Consider the following 20,027-nt stretch of genomic DNA (forward strand, 5'->3'; position numbering starts at 1 on the left):
GCGTCCAGGCGGGTCTTGAAAATCTCCAGAGAAGGGGACTCCACAACCTCCCTGAGCAGCCTGTTCCAGTGCTCTGTCACCCTCACTGTAAAGAAGTTTTTCTGTGTATTTGAACGGAACTTCCTATGTTCTAGCTTGTGCCCATTGCCCCTTGTCCTGTCGCTGGGAACCATTGAAAAGAGCCTGGCTCCGTCCTCCTTAAACCCACCCTTTAGATACTTGTAAACATTAATCAGGTCCCCCCTCAACCTTCTCTTCTCCAGGCTAAAGAGTCCCACCCAGCTCTTTCAGCCTTTCCTCATAAGGGAGGTGCTCCGGTCCCATAATCATCTTGGTTGCCCTACGCTGGACTCTCTCCAGTAGTTCCCTGTCCCTCTTGAACTGGGGAGCCCAAAACTGGACACAGTACTCCAGTTGTGGCCTCACCAGTGCAGAGTAGAGGGGGAGAATGACCTCCCTCGACCTATTGGCCACAGTCTTCCCTATGCAGCCCAGGATGCCATTGGCCTTCTTGGCAACAAGGGCACACTGCTGGCTCATGGATAATTTGCTGTCTACCAGGACCCCCAGGTCCTTCTCCTCAGAGCTGCTTCCCAGCATGTCCGCCCCTAACCTATACTGGTGTTTGGCATTCTTCCTTCCCAGGTGCAGGACCCTACACTTGCTTTTGTTGAACCTCATTAGGTTCTTCTCTGCCCAGCTCTCCAGCCTGTCCAGGTCACGCTGGATGGCAGCACGGCCCTCTGGAGTGTCGGCCACCCCTCCCAGCTTGGTATCATCAGCAAACTTGCTGAGGATACACTCTGTCCCCTCATCTAGGTCATTAATGAATATATTGAACAAAATTGGTCCAAGTATTGACCCCTGAGGGACATCACTCGTTACAGGCCTCCAACTGGACTCTGTGCCGCTGATCACAACCCTCTGAGTTCTGTCACTCAGCCAGCTCTCGATCCACCTCACTGTCACCTCATCTAGCCCATACTTCCTCAGCTTCCAAATGAGGATGTTATGGGAGACAGTGTCAAAAGCCTTGCTAAGGTCAAGGTAGATGACATCTACGGCTCTCCCCTCATCCAGCCAACCCGTTATAACATCATAGAAAGCTATCAGATTGGTCAGGCATGATTTGCCCTTGGTAAATCCATGCTGACCACTTCCAATAACTTCCTGTTCCTCTATGTGTTTGGAGACGACATCCAGAATGAGTCGCTCCATTACCTTCCCAGGGACAGAGGTGAGACTAACCGGCCTGTAGTTCCCTGGGTCCTCCTTCTTGCCTTTTTTGAAGATTGGAGTGACGTTAGCCTTCCTCCAGTCCTCAGGCACCTCTCCTGTTCCCCATGACTTTTCAAAGACGATGGAGAGTGGTCTAGCGATAACATCTGCCAGCTCTCTCAGCACTTGCGGGTGCATCCCGTCAGGGCCCGTGGATTTATGAATGTCCAGCTTGGCCAAGTGGTCTCTGACCCGGTCCTCCTCAACTAAGGGAAGGTCTTCCTCTCTCACGACCTTCCCCCTTGCCTCCAGGGTATGGGATGTGTGAGGGACGGCTTTATCAGTGAAGACCGAAGAAAAGAAGGCATTCAGTAACTCTGCCTTCTCTGTGTCTTCCACCACTAGGGCACCCGTCTCATTCATCAGTGGACCTATATTTTCCCTAGTCTTCCTTTTTCTGTTGATATACTGGAAAAATCTCTTCTTGTTGTCTTTAACTGCAGTGGCCAAGCTGAGTTCTGATTGAGCTTTGGCCCTTCTAATCTTCCCCCTGCATAGCTTTGTTATATCTTGATAATCCTCATAAGTTGCTAAGCCCCTTTTCCAGAGAATGTAAGCCTTCCTTTTTTTTCTGAGGTCCAGCCAAAGCTCTCTATTTAGCCAGGCTGGTCTTCTTCCCCGTCGGCTCGTCTTTCGGGACATGGGGATGGCCTTCACCTGTGCTTCTAAGAGCACCTGCTTGAAGTATGACCAGCTTTCCTGGGCACCTTTGCTCTTCAAAACTGCCTCCCAAGGGACACTCTCAACCATGCTCCTAAACAGGTTAAGGTCTGCCCTTCGGAAATCCAAGGTGGCAGTTTTGCTGGCTCCCCGCCTCCCTTCACCAAGAATTGAAAACTCTATCATTTCATGGTCACTCTGCCCAAGACGACCTCCAACCTTTACATCCCCCACAAGACCTTCTCTATTAACAAACAGTAGGTCCAGTAGGGCACTTCCCCTAGTAGGTTCCTTCACCAGCTGTGTTAGGAAGTTGTCTTCCACACACTCCAGGAACCTCCGGGACTGTTCCCTCTCTGCTGCGTAGTATTCCCAGCGGACATCTGGGAAGTTGAAATCCCCCACAAGAACAAGGGCAGATGATCGCGAGACCTCTGCCAGCCGCTTATAGAATACTTCATCGGTTTCTACATCCTGATTAGGGGGTCTATAACAAACTCCCATCACGATATCTGCCTTGTTGGCCTTCCCCTTGATTTTTATCCATACACACTCAGCACTGTCATTCACACTGTTGAGTTCTAGACATTCAAAACCGCGCCTAACATAGAGGGCCACCCCACCACCTCTCTTCCCTTGCCTATCTCTTCTGAAAAGCTGGTAGCTATCAATTACAGCACTCCACTTGTGTGTGTCTTCCCACCACGTTTCTGTGATGGCAACCACATCATAGTTTCCCTGCTGCACGATGGCCTCCAGCTCGTCCTGCTTATTCCCCATGCTGCGTGCATTAGTGTAGATGCACTTCAGTTGGGTTAATTGTCCTGCCAATTTCTTGGGGGGACAGGCCCTGATTTACATCTGATCATTCTCGGACACTACTGTAGTTACCAAATTATCACCACTCCTTGTGTCTATGCTGCCACACAATTCACTATCCCCCACCATCGCTGAGACAGGCTGCAAGACCTTGCTATCACTTTTACCCATGGACACTGCTGTGTTGCTCCCAGGCACCACTTCTGTGATCCTGGTTTCGTCCCCATCCCCCATCAAACCTAGTTTAAAGCCTTATGAATAAGCCCTGCTAACCCTAAATATTATATTATAAATATAAATATAATAAATAACCCTAAAATTGGTTCTCAGCATTCTATATTTCTAATTGTTGTTGTCCTTTCTTTCATATTTCTCCTCAAAGTTTTTCTGGAATGTTTTCCTGTTGATTTAAAAGCTGAGACTTTTGTTTTTTGTCTTCTTGCCATGTTTTGTATCCATAACTCTTCTGAAACAGTTTTAAAGCATTTTGTTCATCTTAGTTTTCAGTCTGATATTTTGACTTCCCTGACATGCTGGCATGACTCCTGTGCCAGCATTCAGGCACACAGGTATTATGTACATGGGATATAATTAGTGTGGCCCTCTTCTGATCTGCAAGCCACTTTTGTAGGAAATCAAACATGTTCTGCCAATGTTAACAGCTTCCACTTTTGCCAACAGGGTGATGTAGGGCTGCCTGGCCCTCCAGGTCCCCCACCATCCACTGGAATACTGGAATTCATGGGATTTCCAAAAGGGAAGCAAGGAGAAAAGGTCTGTAAAATCAGTTTAGAACCCCACCCCCCTCACCTCAACATGCTCCTTCGTTCAAGGCTGAATGAGATTACTGGAGAGTGAGAGCTATTATATTTCCAAATTAAAATAATTTTCTGTACTAGTTTAATCTGCCAGATGGCTATTGAATAAAAATAGTCTTAGCTCGGAGCATTGTGGACCACTGGAGAATGCATACATCTCAGAAGGAGAAATCTGAAAGCTATTTGAAGTTTTTAATCATTAATCCTAAAAATAAATGAACCATAGTTTGTTTCTGCTGGACCTGTAAAATTGTGTCAACTGAAGAAAAAAACCACAAATCGATTTAGAAAAAATAAATAAAAAGCTCCATCCAGCTCTCTTGCTTTGGTTATGATGCACGCTACTCTGAAATAAACAGATTTCTCTCCTTTATTATTCTGGCATTTACTGAGATACATACTTAAGTCATCAATGGTTTTATAAAAGTTGCGTGGATCTTGAGTTAAAAATTCTCTACATGCATGAAATTTAGGCATACTGAATTAACCTGGAACCTATACAGGCTGGTTTGGGAGCCCCGTCTGAGCTTGCCCAAGCCCCTGCATAAGTCATGAGAGTTATTGTCTTACTTGGTGGAGATACATTAGCGTGATGTAAAAACAAGCGCCATTCCTTTAGGCTCACTCTTGAATTTGTAAGCAGGATTATAAGGACATTATGCTATCTCACCACGTGTTATTTTGCTGCTTCCTATGAAGTACTGTGCATGTTCCAATTCCCTCAATGACAATATGAAATGCTTCTAGTTTGACTTCTAGCGGTGGAGGACAGTGGAACAACAGCTCCCAAGTCGCAGTCTTTGAAGCCATGGGAAAGGGCCACAGACAATCCATTGCATGCACTGGCACTGTGCTGAGAGACACTGTGTGTGGCACATGATGATACAAATCGAGTATACTTGCTGACAAACAAATTGCAAGGCCTTACTTTAGGAGTCAGGAGCATGATGGGTGGATTGGGGAAAGTCTTGCTTTCACGGGCACGGTGATTTATTGTGTTTACCTGTCTTCCCCTTTTCAGGGTGAGCCAGGCCCTCAAGGATTCCCTGGAGACAAAGGATTGCCTGGCATGCCGGTAAGGACAGAGGAGAGTTTTTAATATAGGCCTAATATGGATTAGATGGTTCAACATCCTCTGAATAGCTCACAAGGTCTATACAGGAGCTTTTAGGCACCAGAGGACTTTGAAAATCTGATTAAAACGTCCACAAGACTTTTTGAAGAGTGTAACTGATAGGGTTTTTTTCCTGGAGATACAAAGAAGATAATGCTGTCCTGCTTTAGATGTGACAAAGCATTCATCATTTCAGTACATGTGATCTGTAGTTTGCAGAGGAGACCTGCAAGTAAACATACCCTGTACACAGCCACTTGATGGCAGCGTTTCTTGATGTGCCACAGAGAGCTAGACATATATTTTTTTAAAAAAATCTATTTTTTATTCCTTTAATTATGTCTAAACATTTTGTTATTTTACTTTAAAGTTGTAAAGCACATGCAGATCTTTCTGTCTGTCTTTATATGTCCAGTTTTAAACTAGGCTGTTTAACATTAGTGTTCATAAACTCAAGAATGAGTAGCATCTTCTCTGTATGAATCAAGAACAACAATTTATCCCTGGATTCCAGAGAACTGTTTTCCAGCTTATAACCTTTTGTAAACACAGGTTATTTCAATAAGTTTAGAGAATAAATATTTTGAGGAACTTCTGACTAATAAGATAAATTGTTTGCCAGTTTCTTCAACGTACAGATGTTCTTCGTAGAAAGACGTGCAAGGAAAACCTGTACATGAAGCACAGTTTGTTATTAGTCTTTCTGGACTTGTTCCATTTTGTGCGCGTTTAGCTTTATGCATCACAAGAGGCCCATTGAAGCTGATGGGATTGAACATATGTGTGAACTTAACCACAGCCATAAGATATTTCAAGATTGAAGCCTGAAAATTGCTTAACTACTGTAACTCTCACTGAAATTAAATCCTGGTGTTCTGTCTCTGGATTTGATACTTCTTGGTGAGTGGGAAAACCACCAAATGTTGAGCGTGAAAATGCTCGTTTTGTGTCATTCTTAGGCTTTAGAAATTAAAAAGGGTTCTCTAAGCACTCCCTTGAGCTGCTGCTGTTAAGAAATGAGATTTGAAATAATTTCTAAATGTAGAATACAATACAGAGTAGCAGTTGCAGGACTTTGCTGTTGATAGGATGGGGTTACTTGCATTTGCTACCGAGACATGTGCCATGGTTTAAATGGATGGAAATCATGGGGAATGAGGAAGATAATATACTGTATGTACTGCCAAGTCTGATACAGGTTTTCTTTCTGGGGCCAAAGAGTCCCAGCAGAAATACTCAGTTCCCCTTGTCTCTCTGTTGTACTGTTTATATTAATGGGTGGATTTGTGCTCATTTTGTCTTAGGGCTGTGCTATTCAATTCCAGACAGATCACAGATTTAATGTTGACATTTTTCCTCAGGGTTTTGGAGGTGTTGGAGAAAAAGGAGAAAAAGGTGTGCCTGGCTTACCGGGTGCCAGGGTAGGTAACTTTACAAAGTCCTTAAGTGCCTGTTCTCAAACACATGAAATGGGCCTTTCATCAACAAAAGCATTCCCAAACCACGTAGGAGTCTCGGACATAGGACTGAGTCCTATAGTAGCCAGCACCTTACAACAACAGAACGAATAGATAGTACTTATCTCAGTAAAGCTGCAGATTAAAGGTGAGATGAAAGATATATACAGACAAGGCAGCCCAAGAAAATCATACGGAAGTATTTAGTGGAGGACTGGTTACTGCAGGGCTTGATTCTGCAGGGCCTGTGTTTTTCCAGCTTTTTTGAAAGATTCACAAAAAAGGAAGCTTGCAGGAGGTCCAAATGAAGATAATAAAGAGGCCTTGCAGGGGCTTCAGGGAACTCTTAACCAGTGCCAGAACCATCCATGAGAGAACAGAGATAGATGTTTGGGGAAGAAATGGGCAAGCTGGCAAGAGATGTTGGTTTAACTAGTCAATGAATGTGGGAGCTAACAGCATGCTCAATCACATGCCAGCCATAGATTCTTCAAACCACCATGACTCTGCAGAGACATGCTTATACACAACAGGAAGACCAAGACATTCTGTTCTGCATGCGCAGAATAAATTCTCAAGATAAAAAGTCTTGATTGCATTAAGTTTCATGGCTTTATAATTACAAACTACCTATCTAACTTCCTAGTAAGTTGAGACACGACGACTTCTTTAACTTGAACTGCCAATTAGAAAGGCAATGGCTAAAGAAGATAAGGCTTCTTTCATTAATTATTTTGCTGAATTCTTTTAATCATTAATATTTGGGAGATATGGAAAATCAGTGGTAGCTTCTCCTTTTGAAAGTTTTACCTTTTCATTCTTTGGTGATGAGGTATATGGAGCCTGATGTAATAAGAACAGACTGAGATGAAGCTTCAGAAAGTTAATGTTTTTTTGCTGTTCTAGGGTCTTTTGGGACTGGATGGATCTGATGGGATTCCAGGGAGAAAGGTGAAATTTCTTTTATTTTTTACTGTACTTACAATTACAGAAGCTGTCTAACTGCTTAAGATCTGCTGACTGTGTTATCTAGTAGCTTGAAGTTCTCTGATGGATGAGTGCACCTGCCTTATTAAACTAGTGAGAGCTAACTAGAAAGTCCACATAAAACTCTAGATCCCTTTAAGTGTCTCTCTAGTTATCTCTACGTATTCAGAGGACCACCTCCACAGGTTGGAAATTGTACATTCCCTCCTGGAACAATCAACTCTCCCACTTCTCCCCTTTTGGGGGTGGAAATGGCCTTCCACTTCCACAGGGTGTTAAAGCCTTTCCACTTGCAGATAAAACAGTGGAAGTTGTTCAAGAAAGCAACTTTCAGAAATACAATTTTCATTTTGCAGCCTGGAGTTCAGTCACCTTCTTGTATATTTTATTTTCTGTATGTGCTTTTCAAGATATACTGAAGGTGATGGTATCTCCAATATAATCTAACTCACATCTATATGTTAAAATTACATGATTAAAACCAAGCCCTTTATGACAAGTTTCTCAACAATACTGTGTATAGGCTACATTGGGGTCTACAGTTGTCCAAGACTTCAGAATCACAGGCAAGGTTTCAAGTTAAGGCTCCCTGCTCCAGAGCTCTTGGAATATCCCATTTTGTCTGCAGTGGCAGTGGGATTTGCAATCCGTGCTGGGCTAGGTTGAATACATTACCCAACAGAGAACAGTAGATCACTTCTGTGTAGATTTCCAGTCACGCACCCAGAAGGGGAATTTTGGTGTCCGTGAGAGCACTACCAGGAAATGGATAGCTGGAGAGCTGGATCTCCCAGTGTCACTTCAAATGTTTTGGTGCCAATAATTTGTTGGAGAGGGAACAGCCTGGAGGGGAAAGTGTAGGGGACAAAGAAAATAATGTTTTAGACTCCTCGGTCCGCAAGGATTTCTATGGTTCTGTGAGAACTCCAAGGTGTCCTCCTGATTTGAACACCCTCGTGCCTGCTCACAAGTTCTCACCATCTTTACAGCACAAGGAGGTCTAAAGGAGCTGTGGTATTTTGTGAGTGCTGAGAAATTGATGCCATCAGCTTTCTCTTTCTTTATTTCTTCTTCAAATGTTTGGTAGGACAATGCATTAGATTTGTGATTCAAGTCCAGGAACTGCAGATGTCTCAGCTAACACTGAGACTGTCTTATTGTCTCACTGTGTAAAAGTGTTCCCATGTGTGACTTTGCAGGGTCATCCAGGTGTTCCGGGCTACCCAGGACTGGATGGAGGCGAAGGCATGAAGGTAACTTCTCACATGAAAATACTAAAGCATTGCTCTTTTAAAGATATTTGCATGAATAAATAAGTTATCATTGCCCCAGACAAATGTCTTCTTTACCTCTGTATCACTGTAATTTTCAGTATGTTTCCGTTCCTTATTTTCTTTATTGTTAAGGATAAAACTGAGTGGTTGCTGAACAATGAACACTTGGCTATTTTAATACCTTTACAATGTTCATTCATGTAACTTCATTACTTAGAGTTGTAGGTCTAGTCTCTCTGGTATCCTTTATCCTTACACCAACGCCATAGCCACTGGACAATTGAGGCAAGGTTAAATAGAAGTAAGTGGATGTTAGATAGTTGCCAAGGCTATCTGAAGTCTTAGATCACAGACCTTCAAGTATTGACATGCCTGAAAATAACGTGTTCAATTTCTTGTACTGGAGGTAGGCAAAGCACAGCAGACATCTTCTGTCTTCTGGGTATCTCACAACTTGGGCAGCCAGACATCTGGAAACTGAGTGGAAAATGACTGGATGGTAGTTTGCTGTGAAAGACACTTCTCTGCCACCCAGATTGGTATATGGTTGGAAGACAAGTGAAATGCAAGTAATGAAGGGCTTTTTTTGTGCAGAGCATATGGAAGAAGGAGTAGTAGAAGTTTAGGCACAGAGGAGTATTACTGGAAGAAGCAACAGTGTGCACTGCCTTGGCTCACTGCATGGTTTTTGTATTATAAATATGATGGCAGTTTGGAAACACTTGCTATTTCAAAGAGGATTTGGTACTATGTTAGAGTGAGAGGAAGGAATGATACTGCAGTTTGTCACAACTTGCTTGTTCTACTTGTATGGTTTTATGGAGGGATCCATTTTCCTGGAAGCTCCTATTATTGAAATTCAGGATTCCAAGGCAACAGATAGCTGCAGGGATGAATGCTTTTAAAAACTGGTGTGTTCATAGCAGGTTTCTTGCTTTTACCACAAAGTGAACAAATATGATCTACCTGATATTGGTCAATGTGCTGATATGATAACTGGTCTCCAGTCCACATGGTATGTATATACGTGCCCGTGCTTCCTATTAAGATAATAGGATGCCTTCAGAGGATAGCTGGATAGTTGCAAACACTTTATCTGAAGCGGCCATCAGTTTCATCAGACAGGAAGTAGGTAAGTCAGGACAGCAGATGACAGTGAATAGCAGAAGAACAAAGTGAATTTTTCACCAAGACAAAGAATGGTGATTAGTCAGTGAATGACCACAGACATTGCTACCATAATAGAGTCTGTTTCCTGACAAGCTGTCTTCCTCTCCATCACTCACCTGAATGTGGCGTGAATCTGTTTTCTTCTAACAGGGTGAATTAGGTGACATCGGTCCCCCAGGCCCTCCTATCGTTATTGACAGGGAAGGTGTAGTGATTTCAGGTACACGTTTCTGTTTTGTTTTGGAACTAGTCTAAAGCACTTTTTCTGATCCAGCTTTCCTTCTTACTCTATTTTACCACTTTTCCACATTGTGTATTGGGTCTAAGCCATCCCTTGTTATTTTTTATTTAATTTCTGTATTGTTGGCATACCGGTACGTTAGGTCTCAATGTCGTCCCCACACTGGAGAACGATATGTTTCAAGGCAGAACGAAATTTAGTGCCTGGGAGGCTGATTGTGTGTAGGCATGGGGAAGTGCTGTGTGTCTACCTGCATCTCTTTCTTCAGTGTACTAAGGAAAAATGTCTTCCTTGTGTTGCTTGGAAATGGGTGCTCTGAATGTCACTCTGCTATTATTTGTCATTCAATGTGGTAAGAATATTGTTGAGAAAATTAGCTTAATTAATGCCACAGCTGAATAAGATCTGGATTGGAACAGTCTCTGAAGCTATAAAGGTAAGGGGACAAATTGTACGATCTCTCCTATTCTTCCTCTTTCACATGCAGTCAAGTTTGAAACAACCTCTAACAAGTCAGGAGGAATTTTTCCCTGTTTTTAACTTTGACTAACCTTTGCAACCTTTGCTGTCAATGAGATCAGTGGCCACCAGGGTAGTTGACTGAACAGAGTCTTTCAGCAGAACTTCTCATGAGATTTTCCTCCTTGTTTTTCTGTATTTGTCTAATAGGTGCACCGGGTGACCCTGGAAACCCGGGAATACCTGGTCCTCCAGGAGACGAAGGGATCAGTGGTTTACCAGGCCTTCCAGGAGCTCCAGGGTTTCCAGGCCTGGAGAGAGGTAAAGCAGCTGCTGACAGTGCCCTTAGCAGGCTGTTTTCTGTGTTTGTTGCTGAGAAGAATCTGGGTAGTGGCCTGAAGATGGTGAAGGTATTGGAGCAAGCCTCTCCCTGCTCCTTCAGCTGGCTGATTTGCAGGCTGCTGTATGAGACATAGGAGGCAGGGATGACACACAGGGAAACCAAGTATGTTGACTTGGATGGGAGCAGAATTAGTCCCACAATGATTTCAGCCCAGGTAAATCTTTAGGTGTGACAATGTGGCGTAGCAGTGTACGCAGGAGGTTGTTGATTGATTTCCATTTCAAATGAGTTGATTGCCTTTCCTGTTTTAAATATTTTAAATTTTAAATAATTTAAATCGCTATTTTAAATAATAGCAAATGTTTTTGAAATTTTTGTTTTAAAATTACTTTTCATATTTGCAATAGAGAGCTAACAGATTGGCTAGATAAACCCACTGTAGGTGGAACTCATTTGTCCCATCAAAGATATCACGTCGAAGTTTCTGTTTCACTTGAATGTCATCTGTGAAGTCCTGGCCTGCAATGATCCAGAGACTAGGAACTACCAAGGAAATTATCTCACTCAAAGGAAATTAGAAAATAAATAAACCACAGTCTTACATAGTTAAATGTCTAACTGATCAGTGGGACTTAAATGCAGCCCTGTGAACTTTTTTGGATGACTGAAGGATTGTGTAAATGGGAGCCAGTGGGTGCTTCTAATTAGTAAGGTTTCGTTTGTGTTCAATTATAAATTGTTCTGTGCTAACATCGTTTCAGTTCAGGGTACAACGGTAATTTTCATAATATTAAAAATACTAGAACATGTTTGCTGATGGAGAAGAGCTGCTCATTGTGTCATTGTTGTCTAGATGGAAAGGGCCCTGGAGGGTCTCCAGGTGTTCCAGGTGTGAAGGGTGAAGTGGGAGAACCAGGAAGAGCAACGATTGGATTACCAGGCACTCCCGGCAGAGTTGGTTTACCAGGTCTGCCAGGAGCACCAGGATTGCCTGGTTTACCACGTACGTATATTTTTAACAGCTATATTAATATTGGATTTAGAGTGAAACAAGAGAAATAATCACTTATATATTTATTTCTTTGCCAGTGAGGATTATTCATCTGTAAATCTTAAATGTTTGGTTGACACCTCATTGTGATGGTTAACTCACAACCTCAAACATATGAAGTATCTCTGAAGTAAGAAAATATAGCTAATTATTGTTAGAGTGGTAGCCTGAGAGACTGAAGCACAAGGTTGTGTAGACACAATTTATGACACAGAGGACTTTGAAGTTCTAGGCTAGTCTCCTACTGGCTTAGATAAAAAATAGACCATGACCTTGTGAGTACCTGCGGTAAATGTCTAAGTCTTGTGAGTAGGTATTTTGGGTACCAGGATTCAGATAAGATGCCTGAAGAGAGAGTTTTCAGACCTAAGGAAATGTGATTTCATTTTTACATTTTTCATCTGTATGGATTCCCTGATTGGATTAATTATGCGTTGTTTTGTTTTCCTCAGAAATTCAGTATTACATGAAAAGGGTTGATTTTACACAAACCTTGTGTTTTACCATTCTGCCATAAACAGAGTTCAAACAACCTTTTTTATTTGTGAGAGTCAACCTTTCAAAAGAGGGCACACTCCAGTGATGGAGCCAATAAGCATGGTCTGATGAAATGATTTTCTATGGAGAAGAAATAAGTGCTCTCTTATCAATAACTGTTTGCTAGTCAAACCTGGCTCATTTTTCTGCAGAGTCTGTAAAGCTCTTGTAGCTGTTTTTAGCTGATGATTGCAGTTTGTTTCCATGGAACATCAGACGAGTGCTGGTCAGCACTCCATCTTACTGCTGTCATTAAGGGAAGGGTTTTCAGACGCAGGAGCTTTAGATTGTGTCAGATCACTTTACACTGCTGTTTCTGTCAGCTCATATTTCATTCTGTTCAGCATATAAAGAGATGTAGAAAATAATCCTGCAGTTATAAAGTGAGGGACAGGGAAAGTCCCCTTAACCTTTTTTGCCATTTGGTCTCTTGCCTGAGCTGCAGCAACTTAATGAGAAGACGAGGAGCTTTGTAGAAGACATGTAGCCCTGGGGATGACTCTACCATGCCAGCAGCAGCTATCATATATAATAGCTTCTATGTCAACAAAAAGGGCAATAACTAGTCATCACAAGTACATTGATTTGTCCCTTCAGCTTCTATCCATATGAGTCTCAGCTTCTCCCAGTGCTGTAAAGGCGCATCTGCCATGAACTAAGTCATTTGCCCTTCTTTACACAACTTGTTTGTGGTTTGGTTAGCTCTTCGGCCAACTGTTAAGTCTCTGAAAAAGTGCAATGGTAGAGCAGTACAGGAATGAAACTCTGTTGCATCCACATTGTGAGAGCTTTTGCTTTTCTGTGTGAGAAGCGAGAAGCAAACACACAGCAGAGGTCTGCAGCCTGTGATACCAACCAAGTTCCATCTTGTGCAGCTGCCACAGTTGCAGTTTGTCCCGGTGCCGTTTCTGACAGTTGCACAACTGAATTGTAAGTATTTCATGAGCTGGAAATCTAGCCTTCTCATGGCTTTTGCTTGCCTTCTTTCTGCACATAGGCCCTTCATTCCCACCAGACACTATCCTGGATGGAAGGACTGGGGCCCCAGGAGAGCCTGGACAAAGAGGGCTGCCAGGAGCTTTGGGTCCAAAGGGGTACAAAGGTAATTGACTCTTGTTTTGAGAGAGACTTCTAGCAATCATTGAGCCTCAGAAACATATTTACATGTGGTTAATATCCTAAGGGATGAGGCAGAAGTGTCTTTATGACAAATCACAGGAGGTTGAGATGTATTAAAGGAGCCATCAGCCTTTACTGTTTAGAGACAGTCGTGCCCAGCACTGCCAGCAAAATCCTATTTTCTACTTCCTACTCTGCTCAGGGAAATAACCAGATAAACATCTCATACCCAGAAAATCAGCTAAGTTAGTTGTACTTGAAAGCCATAAGATGTAATGAGACTTACAAATAAAATCTTGTTCACTGCTTTTTGCAGTATAGGTTGGAAATGACAGAGAAACTTATTCTTTTTCTCCTCTGTGCTAAAATTGCTGAGAATTTGGGTCTTAGTATGTGACAGAAATGGTGTCAAAAGCCATGATGACACAGACATCACTGTGCTTTGTGGTTGTTTGGATCCATGGCCAAATATATCCAGCTGGGGGTCATTGTAACCTACTGTGAGTATGAGTATGGATTTGCTTTCTCTGACATATAACTATCTCTTTGAAAAACCACAAGACTTCTGTCCTAAAACTCTCCTAAAACCATCTGTTTAGGAGAGTCTAAACCTTTGGAAAGAGGTCAAGAAGTGCTGAGAAGTTGATGCTGCACATGGTAATTTGGTGATGGGCATTGCATAGAAATTAACGTGGGTAAAACCTGAGTTCCACTTGCTTGACACTCACATCACCTGAGCAGAGTAGGTACAAAATCAAATTGTATGAGAATGGTTTTGTCGTAATTGAGTCAAATACTGCTTTTGGAGCTCTTGCGACTAAAAGGGTCTTGATCCAAATGAAACTGAGTTTGGAGTGTTGACTGTATTTTCCAGGAGAGGCAGGTGATTGTGCTTGTGATGGAGGAGTTACAAGAGCTGGTCTAAAAGGCATCTCAGGTCCACCAGGTCCATCAGGAAGCCCTGGTGTGCCTGGGATTAAGGGCATTGGTGGAGACCCAGGCACTGTGGGTGCACCGGGACTGCGAGGCCCTCCGGTAAGGCAGGAAGAGTTTATATTGGTTGTCATGAATTAAAGGAGAAAAGTGCCCGTGTGCAAGTTGCTGGTGTTGATTGTAGTGAAAGCAGAACGTGTTTTTTGCATAATTTCTTCTACTTGTTTGGATTTAAAAAAAGAGCCCAACAAAACAATCCAGAAACTGATCTGTGAAAAGAATCTGAAAGTAGAAAAATTATCACCTGTAAAAAATGGGAGAAGAAATGGTTCTTAATTTCTGAGGATTGCACGTTTAGCAGTCAAGAGAAAAACAGTAACAATTATTCATCCCAGGGCTTCTTGGCTGTAGGCCAACCCTTGGATTTAGACCGAGGCATCTTCCTAAATGAGGGCTGGTTGGGGAAGCAGATGTACATCTGCATGGAGAGAAGACCTGAAAAATCGAATGGTGAGATCTTTTCACATCATTGCTCACAGCTATAAAAACTGTGTGCCATAGATGCAGTCTCCTTTTCAGCTGTTGTATGCTAAATACATTAGTGAGAGTTGAGCTGGTTTTTTTTATGAAACAGCAACCATAGCAAACAGGATTTTCCAAAGTGGTGAGCATTACTTATTGACAGTATTTACTTTTGAAAATCGTAGTCTGTAAAGATACTGGTCTTTTACCTTCAGAGTATCTTTATCAGTGTCAGTAAATGCAGCACACCAAGTCATAGGGAAGAAAATTCAGTACATGGGCCCTGTTATATCATAAGTGATGTAATGTTTCGAGATGCCATCCAAGATTGCTGTCACTATAGTGCTATATACTAGGATTTGACTTGCCACTGTAAAGCTGTAGTGACTTGATTGAAACATTTGGAAATAATAGGGTTTTTTTAGTGTAATGTATACAATAGGAAACCCTTTGGAGATTCTTTCTAGCTCCAGTCATTGTGTCCTGTCCTCATATGGTATTTTTAAGAAGCCAAGCCTTTTCTCTGCATGTTCATATTCCTGTTTTTTTTATCTTTTGATCTGTAGGCTTTGGGTGGTCAGCAAGGTCTTCCAGGCGTTAAGGGAGAAAAAGGGGATTCGTCCTATGCAACAGGCAAAGGTGCTCGTGGGGACCGTGGTGCGACAGCACCCAGAGGACCTTCAGGCATCCCGGGAACCCCTGGCAGGGATGGACTGCCAGGCTTGCTAGGCCCACCAGGCCCTCCAGTAAGTTTAGATTAATTTAGCAGCAGTGCTTCAGAATTGGAATGAAGAGCAGAGACAATAGAAAGGCCTGGCTTACTAGTCCTGATTAGCCCTGTAGTAAGTCTCCAAATACACAAAAAATTTAGTCCCTGAGCACAAATTTGTCTTGGTCAGGATTAAGAATTGGCACTCATTACACCTCTGGCTGCCCAGTCAAAAGATAAGCTTCCAGTAGTGGGGTAGACCCTAAACCTGTTTTATGTTGTGTCCTAAAAGATAAGACACTGTAGGCATAATTATGACTCAAATCTTGGAACAGAAAAATCACACCAGAATCTCATATAATTAAAAAGAAAGTAAATGTCTTTCAGGATATGGAGTATTTACATTTTGGCAAGTACAACATAAAATATTATTCTTAATAGTCACTGAGTTTTCCTGCATTTTGAAATAACGATGGAAAATTTACAGTGGTTTCCATGTACCTTCCCAGGCCCATCTGAACTTTGCACCAAATCGACCAAACTCTTAAGCATTTGTTAAAATGTATATATTCTTTCTACATCTCTGATTTTCAGCTCTAATTGTCTTTGTTGTGCACAGGGTGATGGTGGGCTAGGTTTCCCAGGTGAAAAAGGACTGCCAGGATTACCTGGCTCCAAGGGCCATCGTGGAGAAACTGGTTCTCCTGGCGTTGGATATCCAGGTCCCAGTGGAGTTCGTGGGCCGCCAGGTGACCCAGGAATGGATGGATTTCGAGGACAAGCAGGTCTTCCAGGCCCTCCAGGTAGGTGCTGCTGGATCTGCTCTTATTTTGAAAAGGTGCAAAACTGCTACAAGTCAAATGGTACTCAACTTACTGTTGTGCTTGTGGCCAGGCCAGCAGATTGCATTAGGTTAAAGATTGCTCTTTAAATTGATTGAAACTGGTTTGTGGGCTTCCCAGGCCTCACACAGCAGTCACAGCTTTCTCAAGTTGTCATGCTCAGGAGGACACAGGTAATAAGCAACAAATACTCAAATAGTACTCAACTACTGAGAGTGTTGTTGGATGGAGCTACTCACTGACTATTGCTGGAGAACCATTTCACATCAAAGGTACTTAGGAAGATTGATAAAATGAGTTTTTTAAAAAGTACAGCCTGCTTCATAGTCCAGGTAAAAACAGTAACTCACGTATATCTCGGACTTCTGAATCAGTTTTCAGAACTATTACTATTAGTGAAATAAGAGGAGCTCCAGATTTTTTTAAAAGAAGAAACCGTAGTACATTGTATGTATGAACAGGCATTGGTGAATGAGACGTCGTCATGACAGACAGGTAGGGAGTTCAGTTATGACTGCTGCAACCAGCTCTGGGCTGTCTGCTTCCTGAGGTACTACAGTTTGGCTCAGTTGGTATGTCATTATATGTACCTAAAGCATACCATAGCGACAAGTGATAAAGTCAGTAAATGCAGGTTTGATAACGTTTCATGTATGATGTGTTATATTCATTCTCAGAGTTCAAAGTGAGTTACACGGAAGATCCTATGTCTAAACATTTATTGAAACTTTTTTCATCATGAAATGACTGCAGAAAGTATTCCCAGTGTCTTGATTCCATGTTAGCCATTTAAATGTAATTTAAGATAAACTGCACTTTTTCTTTGCTGCTGCTGATTTTCAGTGTATTTTCCATTCTGTGTATACTTAGGCTTCTACTTTTGTAATTCTGCCAGTATCAATAATGCAGAATCAGTAATATATTTGCAGGCATAATGTTGTTGCATAGGTTTGTGGACTGATAACCTGATGTTCTGAGTTTAAAAAACTTGGCGATAAGACCGCTGCAGTATGAGGAGTTGGCAGAGGAATCTGAAACCCAGAGGGAGGTGAGAGCTAGGCCGGAATAGCAATGGGAAGGTTGCACAGACATGCTGGGTGGCATGTTACCTCACATCAGTGTCATGCTGGCTTGTTGTTATGGGGTGAGGAGACAGCTAGCATTAATGTCCCTGTGGAACAGTCTGCATAAGCTTTTTTTCCAATTCAAGTCACATGCTAAATGCTAAAAGCTCTACTAATTCATAGCTATGAATGCTTACATCTTTGTTTGGTAAATTGTCTCTTACAAAATCCACTAAATTAAAATTGCATCGTAAGATAAGTAGAAGTAAAATGCTCTGTGCATGATGTGAACTCTAGATATTCTGCGGAGCACATCAGAAGCCAGCTTATTATGAGTGCTACATCAAAGCTTTGCTAACAATGAATGGTCCTTTGTAGAAGAGTATCTACAGTCAAAATATGTGGGAAAGTGTGAATAAGTCATTAGCCAGTTGAGTTTCCACCTCCATAGAGATGTGTAAGAAAACTTGTGAATGCATCATTCCCTTCATACTAAGAAATAATTTGCATACATTAAAAGACCCTTTGATGTAGTAAATTTCATGCAATATTAAAGAAATGTCGGTGGGTGAAAGAAATAATCATTTCTTATACTGCCTAAACTGAAAGGCCTTATCGTGAAAATGAGGAAAGACATTTAAAAAGAGACTGTGACCTACTGAAGTTACCATGTCAAAAACACCACTGAGAAATTTTGCTCAAGTTGATGCCACATACAGTAAAACAAGGTGAAACAGTTTTGCTTTGGAAAAGTCTAACTCAGTATTTTATAAAAAAACAGACTGATTTTACCTGGTATTATGAGATTACTCAAAAATGTTAGAATTGCCCGTATTTTGCTTTTATGCCTGGCATGATGGTTTCATAATTGTTTTATTTCCTTGATGCTGGGATATTATTGTGTAAACTTTCATAATGTAGGGTACTAAGTTGGTGGGGAACGCTAAGTTTTGCTTATATAATTTTTACACTAAACCTTGCTTACATCATTTTGCAAAACACACAAGGAAACAGTCCAATTTGCATTTCAGTTATCCTCACATGAAATATCCGTTGTTCAAATATCCTACTGCTGGCTACTAATGTAAAATACAGAATATGCTATTGTACAGATTGTTTTTGGAAAACTGCTATAAGACAGTCATTAAAGCCATGTGATGTGAATGCAACAGTATTAATTAAAGTTCACTTTCCATGCCAGTTGCTGCCCGAAATGCTTGCTTTTTGAAAAATGTCATTCCTTATTGCACTGTGTCTGAAGAGGAAATGTCTCGGAAATGGACCTCAACTTTTTATTTTATAAAGCATTCGGTATCAGGCTCACATAGGGTTGTGGAAGACCAGAACTGGAATTTTTGTTGTGTGTCCCCACCATTTAACTTTTACTTTATCAAAAGAAGACCGTGTCAGTGTACCCAAGTCCAGGCAGCAAGGTGTGTTACATCTTGCAATCGTGGTGTTAGGTGCCCATATCCATTCAACGCATAAATTGGATCATGGGTATTTTAGCTTTGAACCTCTGTTCTTAAAGCTAGTGCTGACTATAAAGATGAATTGCTGTCACAGATGGAAATAGAGCACTCTCTGGCTTTGTCTGAGAGCGGAAGTGTTATTGCAACTCTGTGTAGATATGTTATCATGACTATAGTAATTTTTAAATTAATTTTGCTATCAGCAAATGCCTTACATCAAGATAAACATAACGAATTGAGAACTGACCTTTGGTTCCCTCACATCAAAGAAGAAAATGTTCTGATGTTTACTTCAGAATTGGCGTAGTGTCTCAATATATGAGTAGATTAGACACCCTGGAGGTTGTGTTCTCTCTTGTTCCCTGCTGCATCCCGCTTTCCACGTGAGCCTTGCTTGATTCTTTATACTAATGCTGATACCTGTTAGCAGCCCCCAACTAGCCAGAATTTGAGATTAGGATTGTTCCTTCTTCTTACAAGTCTTATAATGAAATCAGTCACACAAGTCAGAATAATGAAAACATGAAAAATAAGGGTTGAGGGCAGAATGAAAGGGGGTAGAAATGAGAGGTCAAGCTAGAATCACTCTCTGTCATTTGGCACCGTGAGAGAGGGATGCTCAAATCTGCCAACCCTGACTGGGTTTGGGGCTGGACCCTAAACTGAAAGCTTAACTTTCTGTCTCTGGTTGGATATAGGCATCAAAGTCAGAAAATTTTCACACAGCCTTTTGTGAACTGAGTTGGAAGCTATTGAGAAGGGTGTCATTGAACCAGTTCTTAGCACTGTTTCAACAAAAAAAATTCGTAGTGCCTTTGCACTAGAAAAGACATATTGGGTTACTTCATGAGTTTCTGCCCTGGCCTATGTCATTGTGAGACCCCTATTCCCACTGTGAATGTCAGAAGCAAAGAGCCATATTTATTATCCATACAGAAGTCTGCTGATTTGAATGGATTTATCCAGGAAATAGTTTGACTCGGGGTCTTTTGTTAATAAGATTTGTTAGTCATCTGAAAATGTTAATCTTTTCTGGAAAAAGTATTTGACTCATATTCCCTGCTGGAAGAAATACTTCAGTGTTACCTGATTTAGACTAGATTACCTCCTCAGGACTGAAAGCAGTCACCATTTGGAGTGCTCTTGAATGGCTGATGA

The 20,027-nt window shown here is 41.8% G+C and overlaps 1 protein-coding gene across 1 annotated transcript in view; it reads left to right on the top strand.

Annotated features, from left to right (window-relative positions):
• Nucleotides 1-20,027, top strand: part of COL4A6 (collagen type IV alpha 6 chain) — a 137,260-nt gene that overhangs the window by 96,597 nt on the left and 20,636 nt on the right. The window contains exons 12-23 of the mRNA XM_054214202.1: nucleotides 3,439-3,531; nucleotides 4,597-4,650; nucleotides 6,051-6,110; nucleotides 7,053-7,097; nucleotides 8,333-8,386; nucleotides 9,728-9,797; nucleotides 10,488-10,598; nucleotides 11,474-11,623; nucleotides 13,206-13,310; nucleotides 14,202-14,362; nucleotides 15,349-15,528; nucleotides 16,111-16,294. Coding sequence (XP_054070177.1) covers nucleotides 3,439-3,531; nucleotides 4,597-4,650; nucleotides 6,051-6,110; nucleotides 7,053-7,097; nucleotides 8,333-8,386; nucleotides 9,728-9,797; nucleotides 10,488-10,598; nucleotides 11,474-11,623; nucleotides 13,206-13,310; nucleotides 14,202-14,362; nucleotides 15,349-15,528; nucleotides 16,111-16,294 — 1,267 coding nt within the window. The remainder of the gene's footprint in view (nucleotides 1-3,438; nucleotides 3,532-4,596; nucleotides 4,651-6,050; nucleotides 6,111-7,052; nucleotides 7,098-8,332; nucleotides 8,387-9,727; nucleotides 9,798-10,487; nucleotides 10,599-11,473; nucleotides 11,624-13,205; nucleotides 13,311-14,201; nucleotides 14,363-15,348; nucleotides 15,529-16,110; nucleotides 16,295-20,027) is intronic.

This window comes from Rissa tridactyla, chromosome 9, assembly GCF_028500815.1.
Source record: "Rissa tridactyla isolate bRisTri1 chromosome 9, bRisTri1.patW.cur.20221130, whole genome shotgun sequence".
NCBI classification, from domain to species: domain Eukaryota; kingdom Metazoa; phylum Chordata; class Aves; order Charadriiformes; family Laridae; genus Rissa; species Rissa tridactyla.